This window comes from Pteropus alecto, unplaced genomic scaffold (assembly GCF_000325575.1).
Source record: "Pteropus alecto unplaced genomic scaffold, ASM32557v1 scaffold7, whole genome shotgun sequence".
Lineage (NCBI taxonomy): Eukaryota > Metazoa > Chordata > Mammalia > Chiroptera > Pteropodidae > Pteropus > Pteropus alecto.
Window position 1 is genome coordinate 45,366,226 of NW_006494614.1, and position 20,630 is coordinate 45,386,855.

General features: G+C 36.6%; 1 protein-coding gene across 6 annotated transcripts in view; it reads right to left on the bottom strand.

Annotated features, from left to right (window-relative positions):
- FAM168A (family with sequence similarity 168 member A) overlaps nt 1–20,630 on the bottom strand; it is a 159,055-nt gene that overhangs the window by 37,391 nt on the left and 101,034 nt on the right. For all 6 annotated transcript variants that reach the window (XM_015600347.2, XM_025042780.1, XM_006926596.3 and 3 more), the window contains one exon: nt 16,800–16,887. In XM_015600347.2, coding sequence (XP_015455833.1) covers nt 16,800–16,869 — 70 coding nt within the window. In that variant the 5' untranslated portion in view covers nt 16,870–16,887. The remainder of the gene's footprint in view (nt 1–16,799; nt 16,888–20,630) is intronic.

Below are 20,630 nucleotides of genomic sequence, written 5' to 3' on the forward strand. Positions count from 1 at the left end.
TCCCTCCCACCAATTCACTTTATTCTATTATTCTATTTAAAGAGATGTGGTAAAGGGAAGAATCTTGCTCAGATTCAATATATCAGGATACTTGGTTTTCCATGTAAAGAAAATAAACCAGAGCCCCACCTCATACTTTTCCAATTCCAGAAAGACCAAAGATCTAAATAGTTAAAAAAAAAAAAAAAAAATTAAAACTATTAGGAAAAAAATAGAAGAATATCAGTTTGATTTTGGGATTAGGAAGTATATCTCAATCTGAGACCAAAAGGAAAAACCACAAAGATTGATTAATTTAACTCATCAAAATTTAAATCTGTATAAGATTTAAAAAACCATTTGACAAAGTTAAAAAAAAAAAAAAGATATTTGTAACACATTTAACAAAGGACTTAATTTCCAGAATAAAGAACTCATTAATTAACATGAAAATAAGCCAGGGGAATCTAATCATGCAATTCAGAAAGAAATCACTCAAATGACTAGAGAGGAGGAGGAGAAAAGGAAAAGATGTTCAACCGCACTAGTAATCAGCAAAATACAAGTAAATGAAAATATCATTTCATATCTATTTAATACAAATACAAGTAAATGAAAATATCTATGTCATATTAGACTGACAACAATTTTAAAGTCTGATAATATCGAGTGTGGAGAAAGATATGAAAACAATGGAAATATTAGTTAAAGCATTATGAAGGGCAATTTTGCAATACCAAATAAAGACATACAACCTTGCGATTCTGTTTCTAGGTATATATGCTTGAGAAATTGGAATTTGAGTTGGGCCTTGGGGATGAGCAGGATTCTGTCAGACATAGATAAAAAGATTGCCATTTCCAAATAAAAAGAACAGTATAAGCAAGGTCACAGAGACAGAAAAACGATTTGAGAAATGATCAGGCTGTTTTCCAAAGTGGCTACACCAGCAGTATATGAGTTTCAATTTCTCTATATACTTCCCAACACTTGTTATTATCTGAATTTTTGATGACAGCTCTCCTAGGGGTGCAAAGTAGTATCTCCTTGTGGTTTTGATTTGCATTTCCCTCATGACTAATTATGTTGAACATCTTTACAAGTGTTTATCAGCCCTTTGTATATCTTCTTTGGAGAACTGTCTATTCAGATTCTTTGCATATTTTTAATTGGATTATCTGTGTCTTTATTAATGAGTTGTAAAAGTTCTTGATACATTCTACATACAAGTCCTTTATCAGACAGGTGATTTGCAAATATTTTACTCCATTCTATGGGTTGTCTTTTTACTTTATTGATGGTGTCTTTTGAAGCACAAAAGTTTTTAAGTTCAATTTATCTTTTTCCTGTAGCTGCTGTACTATAGTTTCATATCTAAGAAACCCTTGCCAAATCTAAGGTCACAAAGATTTATCTCCAAGTTTTCTTGTAAGAGTTTTTATAGTTTTAGCTCTTATATGTAGGTCTCTGGTCCATTTTTTAGTTAGTTTTTGCATACGTGTTCATTCTTTCATATGTGGATATTCAGTTGTCCCAGAACCATTTGTTGAAAAGACTATTCTTTCCTCCACTGAATTGTTTTTGGTACACTTGTTGAAAATCACTGACTATAAATGTGAGGGTTTATTTTTGGATACTCAATTCTATTCTATTGACCCATATGTCTATCCTTATGCCAGAACCACATTGTCTTGATTACTGTAGCTTTCTAATAAACTTTGGAATTCGGAACATCTCCAACTTCATTCTTTACCAAGATTATTTTGGCTAATGTGGATCCTTTGAATTTCCATGTGAATTTTAGGAACAGCTTGTCAAAATCTGCAAACAACCCCGCTGGAATAATGATAGGGATTGTGTTGAATATGTAGATCAACTTGGAAGTACTACCATCTTAAAAATATCAAGTCTTTCAATCCATGAACATGGGATGTTTTTCCATTTATTTAGATCTTTAATTTCAACAACATTCTGTAGTTTTCAGAGTATAAATTTTATACTTTTGTTAAATTTATTCCCACATATTTTATTTGTTTTGATGCTACTGTAAATACAATTTTTCTCTTAATTTCATTTTTGGATTACTACAACTGTATAGAAATATAACTGATTTTTGTATATCAATCTTTTATCCTGCAACCTAGCTGCATTCATTTATTAGTTCTAATAGTTTTGTGTGTGTGTGTGTGTGTGTGTGTGTGTGTGTGTGTGTGTGTGTGGATTCCTCAGAATTTTCTATATACAAGATCATGTCATCTGTAGATACAGATAGTTTTATTGCTTCCTTTCTAATCTGGATGACTTTTTATTTCATTTTCTTGCCCAAATGCCCTGGTTTGAACTTCCAGTCCAGTGTTCAATACAAGTGGTGAGACTGGACAGCCTTGCCTTGTTCCCAATGTTAAGGAGAGAGCATTCAGACTTTTTCGATTAAGTACGATGATAGTCATGGGTTTCTCATAAATGTCCTTTACCAGGTTGAGGAAGTTCCCTTCTATTACTAATTTGTTGGGGTTTTTGTTTCTTTGTTTATGTCATGAAAGGGTACTAGAGTTTGTCAAATGGTTTTTCTGTGTCTATTATGTGGGTTTTCTCCTTTAATATTTTAATATGGTGTATTGCATTGATTGATTTTCCTATGCTGAATGGATCTCAAACCCCTAGGATAAATCCCATTTGGTCATAGTGTATAATATAATACTTTCTGTAAGTTATTGGATTCATTTTGCTAATATTTTGTTGAGGATTTTTACATTTATATTTAAATAAGATATTGGTCTGTAGTTCTTGTGATGTTTTTGTCTCGTTTTGGTATCAAGACAGTACCAGTCTTATACAGTGAGTAAGAAAGTGTTCCCCTCTCTTCTATTTTTTGGAAGAGTCTGTGGAGGGCTAGTGTTAATTCTTTTTAAAATGTTTCTTAGAACTTATCTGAAATGAAACTGGTCTGGGCTTTTCTTTGTAGAAAGGTTTTTTTTTTTTTAATTATTAATTCTACTTGTTATGGGTTTATTCAGACTTCTGTTTCTTCATAAATCAGTGTTGGTAATCTGCGTCTTTCTACTAATTTGTCCATTTCACCTAGGTAGCTAATCTGTTGTCATACAATTGTTCATAGCACTCTTATAATCCTTTTTATTTCTGTAAAGTCAGTAACAATGTCTCCTGTATCATTCCTGAGTTTAGTAATTTTCATTTGAGTCTTCTCTTTTTTGTTCTTGATAAGTCTAGATAAAAGTTTGTCAATCTTTTCAAAGAACACTTGATTTAATTTTCTCTATTTTTCTATTTTTTAATTTCACTGATTTCTGCTCTAATCTTTATTTCCTTCCATTTAATTGTTTTAGGTTTAGTTTGCTCTTTTTTTTCCAAAGTATGTTAAGGTGAAAGTTTAGGTTGTTGAGTTAAAATCACTCTGTTTTTAATGTAGGTATATACAGCTATAAATTTCCTTCTAATTACTACTTTAGCTATATTCCACAGGTTTTGGTATGTTGTGTTTCATTCATCTCTAAGTATTTTCTAATTTCCCTTGTGATTTCTTCTTTGACTCATTGGTTATTTAGGAGGGTGTAATTTAGTTTTTATATAACTGTGAGTTTCTCAAATTTCTTTGTTATTGATTTCTTTTTTTCTTTCTTTAGGCGAGGCAACCCTTGGCCGACCTCACAGATTGCAAGGACCTTGTCAGCTTACAATCCCTTGTTTTTTATATTTATTTATTTATTCATTCAGTCATTCATTGTTTTTTTTTAAACCCACGCAGCACCTGGTCTTCTAGGTGGTCTCCCATCCAAGTACTAACCAGGCCCAACCCTGCTTAGCTTCCAAGATTAGATGAATCCGGCGAGTTCAGCGTGGCAGGGCCGTAGACTCTTTGTTTCATTCCATTGTGGGTGGTTGGAGAATATACTTTGTCTGAGTTCAGTCCTTTAAATGTATTGAGAGTTGTTTTATGGCCCCACTATATGGTCTATCCTGGAGAATGTTTCATGCGTATTTGAAGAATTATATTCTGTTGGTGTATATCCTATAAATATGGTAGGCACAGTTGGTATACAGTGCTGTACAAGTCTTCCATTTCTTTGTTAATCTTCTGCCTAGCTGTTCTAACCACTATTGAAAGTGAGGTACTGAAGTCTCCAACTATTACTGTTGAATTGTCTCTTTAGCCCTTAATTTCTGTCAGTTTCTGCTTCATGTATTTTGGGGCTTTGCTGTTGGGTGTATATGTTTATAACTGTTATATGTTCATGATGGATTGGCCCTTTTCTCACTATAAAATGTCCCTCTTCATCTCTAGTAATATACTTTTTTGTTTTAAAGTCTATTCTGTCTGATATTAGTATAGCCACTCTAGCTTTCTTAATGGTTGCTATTACATGATCTTTTGCTATCTTTTTACTTTCAACCTTTTTGTTACCTTTGAATCTAAAGTGTATCTCCTGTATCTTGTTTGTTTTTATCCAGTACGACAATATCTGTCTTTTGATTTGATACAAAGCAGGTTTAATGAATGTACTGGAACAGTCGGGCATGCTGAAATTGAGTAAAAATTATTTTAAAAAAATTATTTTTTTCAAATACAGTTGACATTCAATATTATATTAGTTTCAGGTATATGGTACGGTCATTAGACATGTATATAACTTACGAAGTGATTCTCCCCGATAAGTCTAGTGCCCACCTGGCACTATATATATTTATTACAATATTACTGACTTTAGTTCCTATGCTGTATTTTACATCCCCAGTGACTATTTTGTAACTGCCAATTTGTACTTCTTAATCCCTTCATGTTTTTTACCTAGTCCCCCAACCCTCACTCCAAGAAAGTGAGTAAATGTTGATAGTAAAGGAAAGGAAAGATGACAGTTTGAGGAGGTAGGAGGATCCAGCGGATTTTGGGGGGGGGGGGGGTGGGGGAAAAACATTTTCCCCCCTTAAAAGTGAAGAAAATGAGGGGAGACCTAAATGCATCTTTGTTTATGCTCAGGTTGGTCACACTCACTTTTACTCTTTTTATTATCATGAAGCCTACATCCTCACAGCCTTTCTTAGCTAGCCCTTTCTCAGTGCTAAAATTAGTTGTGGGCTGGAAGGCCAGAAATCCAACCTTTTCAGAACTGTGTATACATTAAATGTTAATACCTGAGTAACTGCCTTTGAAAGTGAGCTAAGTGCACAAGTGGTGGTCAATTCAATTAAATATTTACCTGAACACTTAATGTGTTCTAGGTGCTATGATAAATGCAAAATGAAAAGCAGAATGAATTTTAGCCTTTAATCTGGTTCTCTCTCCTTCCAATCTCATATGGTTTCTGGATTACAGAGGCTGCTGCATTTGCAACTCCAAGTTAGCTATAAGAGAAAGCTTTAGTAGAGAGTTATTGGTGCTCAGGCCATGTACCTTACTCCACTGTTAATTCAAACAAGTAATTCAAACTGTTGTGGATATTGAGAGCAGGTCTCAAACTGGGACAAACTTTACAGTGTTACAGAAACACCAAGAGCTTCATTCACAGGCAGACCTAGATTCAAATCCCAGCTCTTTTACTTATTCTATAACTCTGGGCAAATCACTTCAACTCTGAGGCTCAGTTTGTTTATATATATGTAATTTTTAGAGACACAACCATTAATTTACTTGTTTGGTAAACGTTTTTTGAGTATCTACTCTACGTCAGGACCAGTGCTCCGTTTTACTTCTCTTGTAGCTGTATGCAGGCTGGCTAGTGGGGCAAGCAGGGCAGTTCTGAACTTGCTTTGTAGAGACTCATCCAAACATTCCTACTAAGAGTCAAGAGTTTCGTGTTCTGGTCCTCACAGTCCAGTAGGAAGAACAGGGGCTCTGAAGGCAGGCAAATGTGGATTCAAGTCAGCTGTATCACTTACTTAACATAAAATCTTAGGCAAGTCCCTTTACCTTAGGCTCAAGAACACAGAGATATCTTACACTGCAGGCTAGAAAATTAAAGGAGGTAGCATGCAAAATACATAGTACAGAGCGGTAAGTACTTCAACAAATGGTAGTCCCTTACCCTCCCCCTTTTATTAAAAAGTTCCCTTTTGGGAATGGCCGTGTTTACCTGTGGATTTTCAGGCATTTAATGAAAAGTTTCTGGATCTTTAATCATGTCCCTTTCCCTCTCTTTTACAATGGCATGGCTCCAGGTGATTAGGCCTATTGCCATTTGGCCAAGCACAAGCAGGACAAAAGCAAAAAGTTACTTAGTCAGCATGAATCAGTCACCATGCTTTGAATACAGGTAATTTTTGTGTACTGTTGTGTATATGTGTATATATAATCTTTTATGCATTTTAAAACATTTTGTCTCTTTAAAAATTTATAAATAGAAGTGCCTCCACATTTTTGCATTCTTATTTCTCATTCATTTTCAGTCTATTATTTTTGCTTTGTGCTACTGGTTAACGGTGAAAGTTAAAATAACCCAAATGTCATCATCTGAAACAAATCCAAAATAAATCTAAATGACCCAACAACTCATAATTCCTTAAATAAAGGTGTTACAGCATAGTAGATAGTATATATTCTCATTTTTGTTGAAATATAAGGTGTATGTATGTTCATTTAAGAAGATCTAGGAAAAAAAGATATGCCAAAGTGTTAATAGCAATTATCTCTGGTTCAGGGGAATTATGGATTTTTTTTTATGTTATTTTCTGAGTTTTTAAAAAATGAACACACATCATTTTGAAAATGAGTAAAAACAAAAGAAATCATAAAATGATCATATTAATGACACTTAGTAAATTCAGTTAATCTTCTAATATTAGACATTTCATCTGTTCTAAGTATCTGCTACTCATCCTCAGGCAGACACAGGACTAGAATCCAAATACCCAGATATTTTAGTTATATGTAAAAATGTCTTAAAAACTCTTTTTGAGCTCTACAAATTTAAAGGGATGATGTTAAAGATCTAGCCCATTGGTGAGGTCATAAAGAAAGTAGACACACACACCAGGAGCAGGTTTTCAAATAAACCGAAATAGAGAACATGTCTTTGGTCAAAGACTCCCAGAAAATACTTCCATTTGAATACATTTTGTTGTTGTTGTTTAGAGATGCCACTAGGATACTATATGACCTGGGCAAGACCTTTATAATCCTTATCAAATCCCAAATCTCTGTTTTAGTGTCTGAAAAATAGTAATAACAGCTACTAACACCTCCCATATTTTTACAGGCAAGAAAACTGAGGCCCTGAGAGATTAAGTAATTTGTTCACAGTTATGTAAGTGACAGTCAAGGCTGAAATCAGATCTATCTGATGAAGAAGAATAAGAATAAGGGAATGGTGGATTCTATTTCTACGAGTTATTTTATTTTTTCCTCATAACACTAAGGAGGCATCAGTAGATATTTCTTTGTACAATGCAAATAATACTGTACATTATATTGGACTGAATTAGAAGGTGCACTGAACTACTATTAACTCATGGCCGCATCTTAACAGCTGAGTAATTAGATCAATCTCATCTTCTGAATTTTATTGCTTATTTTATTATGGCCTATAATCAGTTGAAATTACAACCGGATGTTCAAGAGTCTTACACAAAGGCAACACAATGGAGAAAGAATATTTCCTAACTCTGAGTAGCTGGATGATCCCAAGCAAGTTACTTAATTACTGTGCACCTCAGTTTCCAAATCTGTAAAATGAGGATAGCATTATCTTGCCCTGTGATTACCAAGGTATACTAAGTTTAGAAATTCCAGTACTAGGAAAAAGGAGGATTCCCCAAAGATCAGGAGAAAATTACCCCAGAAACACAGCTGGCCTTAGTACTCCTGAGAACTCAATGAAAGGCATAAGACCATGCAACCTGTCCCCTAAGCCAGAGGAAGCCTGAGATAAGTTCAGAATCTTTCTTTTCTCTCACTCTGCAAATCCGACATCAAGTCCTAACTCACTCATTCATATTCCACAAATATTCAATGTCTACTGCATGCCAGACACTGTTCTCTCTAAAAACTTCTTGAACATGTCTTCTCAACCCAAATCACCCCTAGTTTAGATTTCTTGACTGAACCATTTCAAAAACCTCCTAACATATCTTCTAACCTCCATTTTTGCTCTCTCCAATACATCCTCCTCACACATCCAGAGAGATCTTTAAAAAAATGCCAATCTATCCATTACTCCTAGAACTCTCTGGTGGCCAAGGATAAAGTTCCAAACAAGGATAAAGGAGTATCTAAATAAGGATAAAGGTTATTTCCAAGGATAAAATTCCAAATTTCTTAGCATGGCATAAGGACCCTCCAAGTCTATCTCCTATGCAATCCATCTGTATGTCCTATTTCCTTTCTTGCCAATCCTGGCCTATCAGTCTACATACACTTTCACCAACACCAAATGTGCAGCTGTTCTAGCATACTACATTCGACTGTTCTGTTTCCATGTCACTGTTCAGGCTATCCTCAAAACTTGAGATTGTCCGTCCTTTGCCCCTCACTTCATTTCCTTCTCCAAAAAGTCTTTGCCTTGACCTTCTTCTCTCCAGGCCAGATCAGGGGTTCCTTCTGGCTACTCTCATAACTAGCTTTTCTTAGTTATATTTCTATTTTTCTCAAATATGCATGCCCCGATTTGGTAGATCTAGTATCAGACCAGTGATGAGCCCCTAGCTGTGGTACTCTTTGTCCTTACATGTCCCACTTGGGTTCCCACTGTCCAAACCTGTTCTTTTCAGTCTCCTTCCACCCTTAATCACCAAGCCTGTGGCTGATGCCATGGGTCTGACCAAGACAGACTCAGTTAACCATCGTTTTCTGCTCACTCAACTCCTAGCACAAAATAAAAAGGAACATAGACTTTAGATTTAGATATAGGCTCTAATCCCAGTTTTGCCATTTCAAAATCTGTGAATTCAGGCAAGTTATTATTTTCACTCTCTGAACTTCAGTTTCTTCTTATATAAAATGGAATAATAACTGCTTTGCAGAGTTGATAATAATGCTAATAATAAAAACATCGTTACTTATGATGCATTAAGTATTATGCTAAGCACTTTACATTGATCTCAATCTTTCCAGCCTCCTCTTAAGGTAGGTTGTACTATTTATTATCTTTATCTTCAGATGAGGAAACCAACTAGAAAAGTGAATTTACTTGCCCAAGCCATTGTGGTAGACCATGGGATGGCTAACCCAATGTTTATTACCAACCCCCTCTGCTCTTTTGACTACTGAGGCTGAAAAAGCTAACTACTCAATTTTCCAGCCTTCTTAGTACTTAGGAGTAGCCAGGTGCCCCATTCTGACCAATGAGATATACAGGGAAGTCTCTTGAGAGAATATGGGAAATTTTACTTTCCTAGTAAAAGCACAAACATTACTGATGTTCCTCTACACTCCCTTTTTTCCTATCTTGATCACAGACAGGATGCCTACAGCTACAGCAGCCATCTTAGATCAATAGGGAAAAGCCAAGGGGATGCTGGTCTTGAAGTCACTGACCTAATGAATCAATGCCACCGGCCACTGATCTCCAGACTTCTTTTTATGTGAGAAAAATATACCTCCTATTTGTTTAAATTACCATTAGTCCAGTCTTCAAGTAGCATCTTCAGGCATTTTATAAGTGACATGGAATAATCAAATGATGCATCTAAGATTCAAAACTAGGCAGTCTTAACCACTAAGCTGTATGAGAAACACTTAGCATTAGATTTGTTAGGAAATGGGTACTTGAATGATGAAAATAATAATAATAATATAAATCACTCAAACTTCCTCCTCGAGGCTCCAAGCTCCTCTAGAAACTCAGGACTGTCAGTAACCTAAATCACAACAGAGCTGCTCTGGAACAAGCCACCCCGCTTTTAGATTCTGTACCCAGTTCTCTCCTCTGCATTTCTGAATTAGGTTCTCCCAGCTCAGGGTCTACCCTACGGAGGGAAAAGGAAAAGAAGGTCTGGAGTCAGGTCTCCCTGCTCACCCCTACCTGTCCCATAGTACTACAAAGACTCCCAGGCCTCCTGCCATGCAGACTTAAGACAAAAGAGTTCAAGGAATTCAGCATAAACTTAAAATTGTGGCAGCACTTGTGGTGACAGTGTAGGCCCAAGCTTCTCTCTGGCAGCCAGAGACATTTGGCGGTAACATGAAGTATGTTTTTGTAGCTTAAACAAGACCAAGGACTATTGATTTTTCTGCCTCTTTTACTGCTGAGTAGTAAGAGCAAAAATCTGACTTAGACTCTTAAGTTCAAGTACCTCCCCAACCAGCTGAGCAATCTTCAAGTCATCATACTTTTGGTCTTACCCCACATGAGTCCTTAAACGCCAATTTTTGGGCCGATTATTTAGTTTTCCTATGATGTACAAGGAAAAAGACAGGATTGTTGGTCATCTTCTTGAAAACTGTAGCTTCCGTTTCTATTTCCCGGGTTTAGAGCTGCCTGCTCACAGACCTCCCAATCTGTCTGAGACGGGCCAGCTACCTGTCAGAGCTGACACATGTGTCATACTGGACACATGACCTCTGTTTCTAAAGCTGTTTGAAACTCAAAAGGTATTTCCCATAAGAATTATGACATTCACAATGGCAAGATTTCTAGACAAGATCACAGAATTGGGAGAGAAGAGAAAGACAGAACACATGTAGCTCAGTGATTAAGAGCATGGAGAATTCAAATTTAGACTTGATTCTGACTCCATTACTTTCTGGCTCTGGGACAGGAACAAGTCTTTCCATCTTTCTTGACTTGTGTCTACATCTATTAACACTTGGATAATAAGGATTAAGTAAAATAATGATGAAGTTTCTCAAACTGGGTACGGGAACCATTGAGGGTTCTCAACAATACAAGTACATGAAAACTGAATAAACATGGTGTACTTTCTTGGGATGTTAATAATATTTATCAGATGATAAATAATTTTAAAGTATTTATTTTATAGACTACAACTATGACTATATAAAGGTGACTTTAAGGCAAAATTCATATGAATTCTGAATATAAGACATAAACTTCGAATAAATTTAAACTTTTAATCTTGGAGTACCTGCTCTGAGCTATTCTCTCATCAATCAGGAATGAATTTGTTCTCCTGGTATGCTTGGGTAGCAAAGTTTCCAAAACACTGTGCATAGCCTATAATGCAGGCTCAACAAATAACAACCATTATTGTTAGTAACAGATAGCTGTTATTGTTAACCCATCCACAGGAGAAACAAACTTTTTAGTGTATGAGCATAAGAGGGTGTCCTCTCTACCCAGGCATCCTTTTTTTCCAAGCTCTGGACTTCAATTTCTGCCCTCAAACTCTATGTTTACTTGGGAAGTAGAACTCCAGGAAGCAGGCTAATTCTGCCCCCAAATGCCAGGGAGTTGTCTTCAAAATAAACAAAAAAAGAACTTTTTGGCCTTAGTAAAGTTGCTAATCTCACCAACCTCTTGGTCTCCCCTGGAGCCTCAGCTTGCCCCCAAAATTAACTTTCCAGGATAAGAATAGTCAGTCCAATCACAGACCCACTCCTGACTAGCTTTATGTCATTTAAAAGGCTCTTAGAGATCAATTACCTCCTTAAAGTCTCATATATAAGTGATAGATTTGGGTAGGTGTTATTTTTCCTACTTTATAGAGGAGAAAACTGAGGCTCCTGGAAGTAAAGTGACTTATTCAAGTTTTTAGTTATAGGCAGAGTGAGGAGTCAAACTCAGGTATTCTGGCTTCAATGGGCAGGGGGGCTCTCCCCACTACATTAAGCAACAGAAATCATTCAAATGAGAAATCTGCAGCATAGCCAAAAGGTTTTCAAATCTTTTGTCAAAACATCACTAATATTCAGCTGTATTCAGGGCCACTAAATTATATCTCTATTGACTATAAATCATAAGTAACTGATAGGAAACTAAATTAAATTCCCTGAGCATATTTACCAAGAAAAGGGAACGCACTCATTGGTGGTGGCTGTGCTATACCTGGCCTTTCAAAGCTTTGTGAAAAGGCTCTCATGGTTTCCTATTGATTCTACCCAAGAATGTCAGGAGCTCTGGGGCAAAAAGCCCTGCGCTGACAAGAAGTACTGAAATGGTAGTAGGAAAGGGTTCTGAGCAAGGGTACTGAGCTCATTTCATCTTTCCTGTTTCTGAACCCTTCATTAATACCAGGGATTCCAAGAATGGACACAGAAAATTGTATTCAAGAAGAAGCAAAAGAAGACTGTATTCAAGAAGATTAAAGAAATGAGTTAGTCCATTGTTTTATATCGAAAGATATCTAACACAAATTTATAGATTAATGCCCAGAAGAGGACATCTTGCCTGGCATATGTTTAGTTTGGTTCAAATAAACTCGAGAGAGAGAGAGAGAGAGAGAGAGAGAGAGAGAGAGAAAGCGCGCGCGCGAGCGCGAGTGAGCTAGCTTAATACATTTTCAACTTGGCCTCAGTTGAAGAGCTTAGTTTCTGAAGTCTGTAAATGCTTTTTCTTAATGACTTCACAATGCAGTATGCCCACTGAAACAAATTCTATCTTAAGGACTTTTCTCAAGTCTGTGTCTGAGTTTAATAAAGCAAGTAAAAACATATCTTTTCTCATAACACATATTGATAGTATGCCAATACTATAGAAAATGTGCACTAAATAAATGACATTTATAGTGGGAACTTGAAGAACATATGTAACCTATAAGAAGTTTGAGTTTGCCCTTGCCCGCCTCCCAGGATATAGGTTTATCAGTGAATTATTAAATGATTATTAAATAAGTCTTATGAAAGAATAATTTGTAATTTGGTGTCTTCTCTCTGTATATGTCTTTTAAGGCCACTTTTTCCTGTTATTACAATAGTGAGAGTGAACCTAATGAGCTAATACTCAGTTAAAGGTACAATCAACTCTTTAACTCAACTCTAGTGCTCCCTGCATCCCAGCCTGGCAGTTACAATGGTTCTTAAGGTCTTATTTGGCATTGAGGAGAGATTTCCAAGTTCACCAAGTTTTTACAGTGAGACAGTGACCTTTTAATGTAAATATATGAGACTGTTCAGAAGGGCTTATGTAGCGAGATTCTGAGGAAAGACTATTAAAATTCCAATCTACATCCATAAATATAGAGTTTCATCATAGAAGTAAAATTAGAAATCATTTGATCTAATGGCCTCATTTTGTAAATTGGAGAACAGTTTCAATTCCAGTGTCAAAAAGGTGAATGTAGATGGGGGAAGGGGATTCTGGAATTGAGAAAGGAATTAAACACTAATCTCTTTTGTTCTTTAGTTGAAAATCTTAGAGCTTAAAATTTTATTGACAAATGAAATTGTAAAGGTATCTTGTCTATTTCTCTAAGCCTGCTTTCCATCAACAAATGTTTTCTATTCATCAGCCCAAGAATACCTTTGGTCTTTCACTTGCAGTGAGTCCATTAATTTATCTTTTAGGGGAAATACGAAGATATATTTTTTCTCCTTTCCTGAAGTATGGAGAGAGAAAGCGCGCGCGCAGGATTTGTCCAGTATCTTACAGTCATTAGTAGCAGAACAGATGTGGAACTCCACCTCATGCTTCAAGACCTAGTTCCATGCTTGGCTTCTCAGAAGCCTTTCCTGACATGAACCTCTGACAGAGTTATGGCCTCCCCCCTAAACCCACCATGTTTCCAAAACAATTTGTACATCTATTTATTAGGTTAGGCTCTTGGAATACAGTGGTGCATCCCTCTGAGACAGCATTTATTTCAGTGTACTATAATTATTTCCCTCCATGTTAATGTCTTGCCCGTTCTTACAGATCTGTGCGGATTAAGGGGGGGAGTCCACAGAGGGGCTGCTGGCTCTTCAAAGGTGAGGCTCTCTAGTCCCAGAAACTTAAAAGACAACCCTCTTCCCTAGCTTATCACTAGGAGCTGTGAAAGGAGCACACACTTTAAGAAAGATCAGCTTCTATAACAGAAAGCATATACACTTCAAAATCCTAAGACCCAAGTTCAAATCTGTTCTCATCCTTTAAAAGCTATACTATATGCTGACCAAGTCATACAACCTGAATTACACTACCAGTTTAACTGTAAAGGAAGGATACTATAGGGTTTGTGATTAATGATTATAATTAATATATATATAAAGTACCTAGCATGTGCTTGCCAAATGGTAATTGATACTTTAACATAACCATTATTGTTAATAACAACAACAAATGTTTACTCTAATGCATTGTATTTGGCATTTGTCTACAAATTTTTTCACTTGTATCTTCTATTTCGAGCAATGCAGAGGAAAAGATAACCTGAAGATCTCCTACTGCATAACGTCTAGAAAAGGGGGATAAAGTATAACAAATGCTTTATGTTATATAAAAAACATAGGCAGAGCTGAGATTTTAAGAAAGAAAGAGAAACCTCTAGGAGTCAAAAATGGAGAGAAAACTAAAAGTCAGGAACTCTCATAGTGAGCTGATGTTGAACTGCTCTGGGAAGGGTTTTTTTTTTTTCCCCGGTATGGGCAATCAAAGGGCTTGCTTTTTAAAGCCCCTGGGGGTGGGAAAGGAGGCTTTGGGCCTTAGAGAGGCCATGAGCTGTATGTAACTCAAATTCCCCTGCATAAAGCTGGGACCTTGGAGGAATCATACTGTCAGTTTAAAAAAAATAAAATAAACTGCATTAAAAGAACAGAGAGACGACAGGAAGCTTATGTTAAAAAAGAAAGATCCTCTAAGAATTTGAAACCTTGGCCTGTGTTAAAACCAAATTTATTCTACTTGTATGGAGTTTATACTACCTGTGTAACCCAAGAATCTAGGATTTTTAAGAGAAATTAACTTAAGATATAGTTCCAGGTAGATAATATTCCTTGGTGATTAGTACAAACGGAGACAATCCTCCCTCTCTCCCCTCAGAGGAGTACTAATTATCTCATTTAATTCTCGCCACTACCCTAGGAAACAGGTATCTGAGTTTGTAAAAGAAAAATTAAATTTGCGGAGGTTAAGCAATTCATCCAAAGTCACCTAGCTATATTATCTGACAGCTGGGATTTGAACCTGACTGTTGCTCATTCAATCAAGAAACATTTACCAAGTTCTACTATGTGCCATGCAGAGACAAGGTCTGTTCCCTTTCCAATATATCACACAGCCTAACCTTCTTTGTGCAAATCAATAGATAAATGCAACTGTTTTCTTCTTTCTTAACAACTCAATAAGAATGAAGGCAGCCAGGATCAAAGGAAATCCAAAGATTTCCCTAGGCTCTGTTTGCCAAAGCAGCTCAGTCCTCTCCAGCAAAGGAACTTTTAGGTTGCTGGAACACTAAACTGGGGAAGGGAAATTGCAACAAGCTCACTGAACTAGTGAGGTATGAGGTTCTGACCAATGGGTTCTGGTTACTGGAATTAATTTTATTAGAATAACCATATAATAGAAGTTCAAACAGAAAATACCCACTATTTAGGATAAATTGGGATAATAAAGCTGTTGTGATAAACACAAACATAAGAAACTGAAAGTTAGTGATGACAACTATAGTCGCATCAGGCTTAACCTCCAATATATTTCTGAATGTTACTTAGGAGCACTGAGAATCTTGATTTACAAACAAGTAGCAGCGAATGTTAGCAGTTTTGTTTTGTTTTGTTTTGTTTTTTAAATTAACATGCATTCTTCGAAGCCTAACAAACACAGTGATCACCTTATATGTATGAGTGTTTTATAAAAATAGTTCTAAATATTTTTTTAATCAAATCAAATATTTGAGGAATTTCTGAAGCACCCCCTAAGTGTTCTTACAGAACAAGTTTGGAACAACCAGACAAAAAGTTCTCTAAGACTCTTGCCACCAAGACTATCATTAATCTACTTTTTGAGCTCATTCCCCACTTTTCTTTTTATACTCTTGACTCCAGCTAATCTCAAGTATCGACTATACCCTGACCATATCTTCTTACCTCTATGTGTTGGTTCATTCTTACTGTTACCTTCACCTTGGATTTAAAGTCATCGTATTTTTGAAGGCTTGTGATATGCTAAGTATTATGCAATCAACTTACATACATTGATTTTCTCATTCACTTCCATTACCATACACCCTGCCCACCTTTATTTATTTGTAAATAATAACAACCATTATTAAGCACTACTTTGTGCCAGATATTATATGCTGAGGGCCTTATACTAGCTCATTTTAATCTTTATAGTAGCCCTATGAAATAGAGCAATACTACTGCCCTCATTTTACGATGAGAACACTGAGGCTCTGAAGGTTAAAAAACTTGCCTAAGGCCAAGTAAGGGAGAGGATGCTTCTTAGAAAAGTTCTATCTGAGATCAGAGTTGAATTCTTAAAGAATAAGGTTAAGTTGTCAGGGGACAATGGCATTTTAGACAGACGGACAATATACACAAAGGTCGAGAGGTAGGAAACAGTTCAGTATGTAGTTCAGGGAAAAAAAAATTCAGCTTTCAGAATTAGCAAACCTGTGTTCAAAACTCTTTTTTTTTTTTGTGACCTCTTACAATGACTATGGTTTTCTCCCCTGTGACATGGTGATAAGCTGCACTGTGTAGAACTGCTTTAAGATTAAAGAGCCCAGGATAGGCCCAGGCCCATGGTAGGTACTTAATAAATATGTTACCTCCCTTCCTTTCTCCGAGTTGACAATGCAACAATTCTTAGTCTTAATAATTAATTGTCATTTCCAGCTTCACTGGATCCCTGAGTTGTCTCCCTTCTACAAGTTCCCAAGTTTTATCAAAGTTTTTGGAGGCACGGTATATCAAAAGTCAGTAGGCATGTTATTTGATAATGCCCTTAACCACCATTTTTTAAAATGACAACCATTCTCACACAACTCACCTGTGTAGGCCATGTTCTTAGGGTTGCCATAAGGAGCCCCAGGCTGCACGGGGCTATAAACAGGGTTCATTGTGGAAGACTAAGGATCCTACAGAGAAACAAACAAAAAAACAGCATTGATTACTGATTGCTCATTCTCCCTGAAATCAGCTTCTCCTCTATAATCTTCAGTTTACATTCATAGAGAAAAAACACAGTATAACAGAAAGAAGACTAAACAAAAAGCCATTTGTTTGTACTTGGCCCTAAGCTAGACATTTTTCCCATTATGCAGATGGATACTGGGAAGCACAGAGGTGATACAACTTGCCCTATGTCAATCCAGGCCTTTGTCTCTCAGTTCAGTACTAGTTCCACTACCCCACAGATCACTCTGTCACTAGTATACTGTATGGCGCTGGCCAAGTCACTTCCCCTCTCGGGACTTCAATGACCTGATGTAAAATCAATTAGTTTAGGCTCTTCAAGAATTAATTTAGGCTCTCCTAAATTAATTTCAAAAAATGCCAGTCCAGGAACTCAGAAAGGATACACTTCTATTGTTCACCAGGGAGCCCGGGTGCCTGATGATGATGAGCACAGAGACTGATGGAAGAATAGCAAGTGCCTCCTCCACTCTTTGTACCCGCAGAGGACAAGATATCAGTTCCTAACAGCTTTGAAAAAAAGTGGAAATTTATTGTCATTGATCATTTTAATGCAAACAAAGAAAGAGCCAAGATCTCTTTCAAATTTTATTCGAGGGAAAGAAATAACTTGGAAATTTGTGTGCAATAAGTATCACCTGCACAAGTGCTCTGTTAATTATCTTAATGAAGCACATTCTCCGTTCTGATTAACGGAAAATCTGTCATTAAGCTCTATTAACCAGCCAATTTGTCCCACCTTGTTTAGAGAACCATCTCTGACAAATAGGCTAACACATGTTTGAAAACGTGTCTCTAAATATATTATTTACACTTCATAAAAATCAAATAATTCTCTCCTAAGTAGGCTCACATGATAGATGGGCAATTTTTTAGGTCATTAACTTTTCCTATAGCACCTCAGGATAGGAAAGAAGTCAAATGTTGAAGACAAACAATCAACAGCTGGCTTTATGACAATTGCTCTGCGATTAATTAGTCTGTCCAGGGTTCTGGAATGAGAGGTGGAGAAAAGATTGGTTTCCAAGGAGAGGAAGCTGAGGGAGTCAAACAGGCAAAAAAGAAAATGCCATACTGGTCAATTTCAGAGGATAGGAATTCCTGAAATATACTCAATTATGTAGCTCTGCAAACCACCCCAGGTAACTACCAATAACTGATAAACTGACACTAGAACAATTTGAGGATGAAAGTTACAGAACATATATTTCATCATAACTTAAGGAAAAAATATTTTTGCAGCCGGTTATCCAAGAATACAGCCAAGTAACACACTCTAAGTATAAGCACTCTCCTGATAGAGTACTGAGAGAATTAAGAGAGATCACAGATGTTAAAATACATGGCAAACCGTAAAGTGTCATGCAGATATAAATGATGATGGTGATGATATGACAACGGCGACACAGGAAAAAAACTACCTTAGATCTCTCTTCTATCCAACCAGTTCTCTTCTAAATAAGCCTCAGTAAGGAAGACTGTTAAAGTGCTAAGCAGCAGCACTGGCCCTGTAAACATCTGAGCATTCTCCTACTGAGAAGGCACTCTATTTTGCTGGTTGGATAAAGTATGAAAATGCTTTTCATAACCAAAGAAACTCATCAGCTTTGAAACTGGTCTCCTGCTGCTCCAAAATGAGGGCCACAGCCTCAGAGGGATATCATGCCTGGGCAGCACTCCAGAACCGATTCCAATCCCAACTAATGACTGACAGAAATGAGATCTGCCAGGGATTCAAAATTTGGAAGAATATGTTTGCAGGCAGACTACGTTCCTGTCTTTCAAGGGAAGGTCAGCCTTTTACAAAGAATCCATGCACTGTTAATAGTGTCAAGGGCTGGCTAAAAATGAATAAGAAGATCACAAGCTCTATGATTGAGCAGATTTAGGTTCAACTCCTGGAACTGTCAAATACCAAATGTGAAACCAGAGGTGAGTTCATTAACTTTTCAGAGCCTCAGTTTCCTTTAGCCTCAAAATGGAAAAGAATAACACACACTTTGTAGAGTTGTTGTAAGGTATTTTCTTTTGTTTTTTAAAGACAGATTCATTGACTCCAAAAATCTCTCGTCTTTGTAGTTAATACCACGCCTCACCCTCCCCCCCAACCCCCACCCCGTCCCTTCCTCTCTGACTCCCAGCTTGGGGCAATCACTGATCTGTTTTCTGTTGTGGTTTTATGTACACACATATCAATTTTCATTTTACAGATGAAAAAAGTAAAGCTGAAAAAGGCAAATGAACAGTCCAAGGTCACAAAGCGAGTAAGGGACGGGGTCCCAAATGGATCAAAAATCTAAATGAAATATTTAAAAATATAAAACTCTCAGAAGAAAAGGCATAAACCTTTGTGACCTTGGATTTGGCAATGGTTTCTTAATACGATACCAATAGTACAAATAACCAAAGGGAAAAAAAGAAACTGGATTCATCAAAACTAAAATCTTTTATGCTTTAAAGGACACTATTAAGAAAATGAAAAGACTTAAGGGGTTGGGAAATGAAGATTCTCCCAAAAGCTTTCATGAATTTAGAACATTCCAGCCAATATTATAAAACATGTTAAGAGTGTCAAAAAAAAAAAAAAAAAAAGAGAAAGAAAGAAAAAAGGGAAGTGAAAAGACAGCCCACAGAATGAGAGAAAACTTTTGCTATCATATATATGATAAGAGATTTGTATTTAAAACATATAAAGATCTCTTAGCTCAATAATAAAAAATGCCAATAATCCAATTTAAAAACGAGCAAAGAGTCTGAACACAGATTTATTCAAAGTTATATAAATGGCCAATGAGCACATGAAAAGATGCAAATCAAAGTAACAATGAGATACCACTTCATATATACTAGGATGGCTATTATTAAAAAATAAACAAAAGTGTTGGTAAGGATGTAGACTTACCAACAGGCATTTTGCGTAAAGTCTGACTTCCTCAAATAGTTAAACTAGTTACCAAATGATCTAGCAATGCCACACCTAGGTGTATATACCAAAGAGAAATTAAAATGTATGTCCACACAAATGTTCATAGCAGCATTACTTATTCATAGCTGAAAGGTAGAAACAACCCAAATGTTGAACTGAACTGTACTGAGAGAAGGGATAAATGAAATATAGTAGATCTAACATAGGGAGGAAGCAAGAGAATTAAAATGTTAATCAAGCTACATTCAGAGACTGCAATATGCTGATCAGCCCTGCAGCCAGGCCAGGAGGACACCTTCAGAACAAAGGAAGATTTCTACTGGGATTACTAACAACCCATTCCCCACACCTGTGAAGGGGAAATAGGAACCAAGAGTCATTTTCTAGGGCTAAAACCAAGGGGGACCCTACAGATTAAAGGCTGGGAACTGCCAGCAGGCCTTTCCCTCTATATATTCTAACCTTTTCAGGCTACACATTCTTCCCCTTCCTCACCGTACGTCCATATCAAAGGAAATGAGAACTAAAGAATGATATATAAATTGAATTCCCTGAACACTCAGGGTCCCTCTCAGTGCCTTTACTATGTCTCTCTCACTGTTATGTCTCTATTGTCTGTCCCTCTCAGTGTCCCTCTCTCTGCCTCTGAGAGGAAACCACACTGTCTGTGGGGTGTTACCCCTTTTCTAATAAATTTTCCTTTTGACTCTAACTTTGGCTGTGTGTTGAATTCTTTCCACACTCTCCGCCAAAGGACGC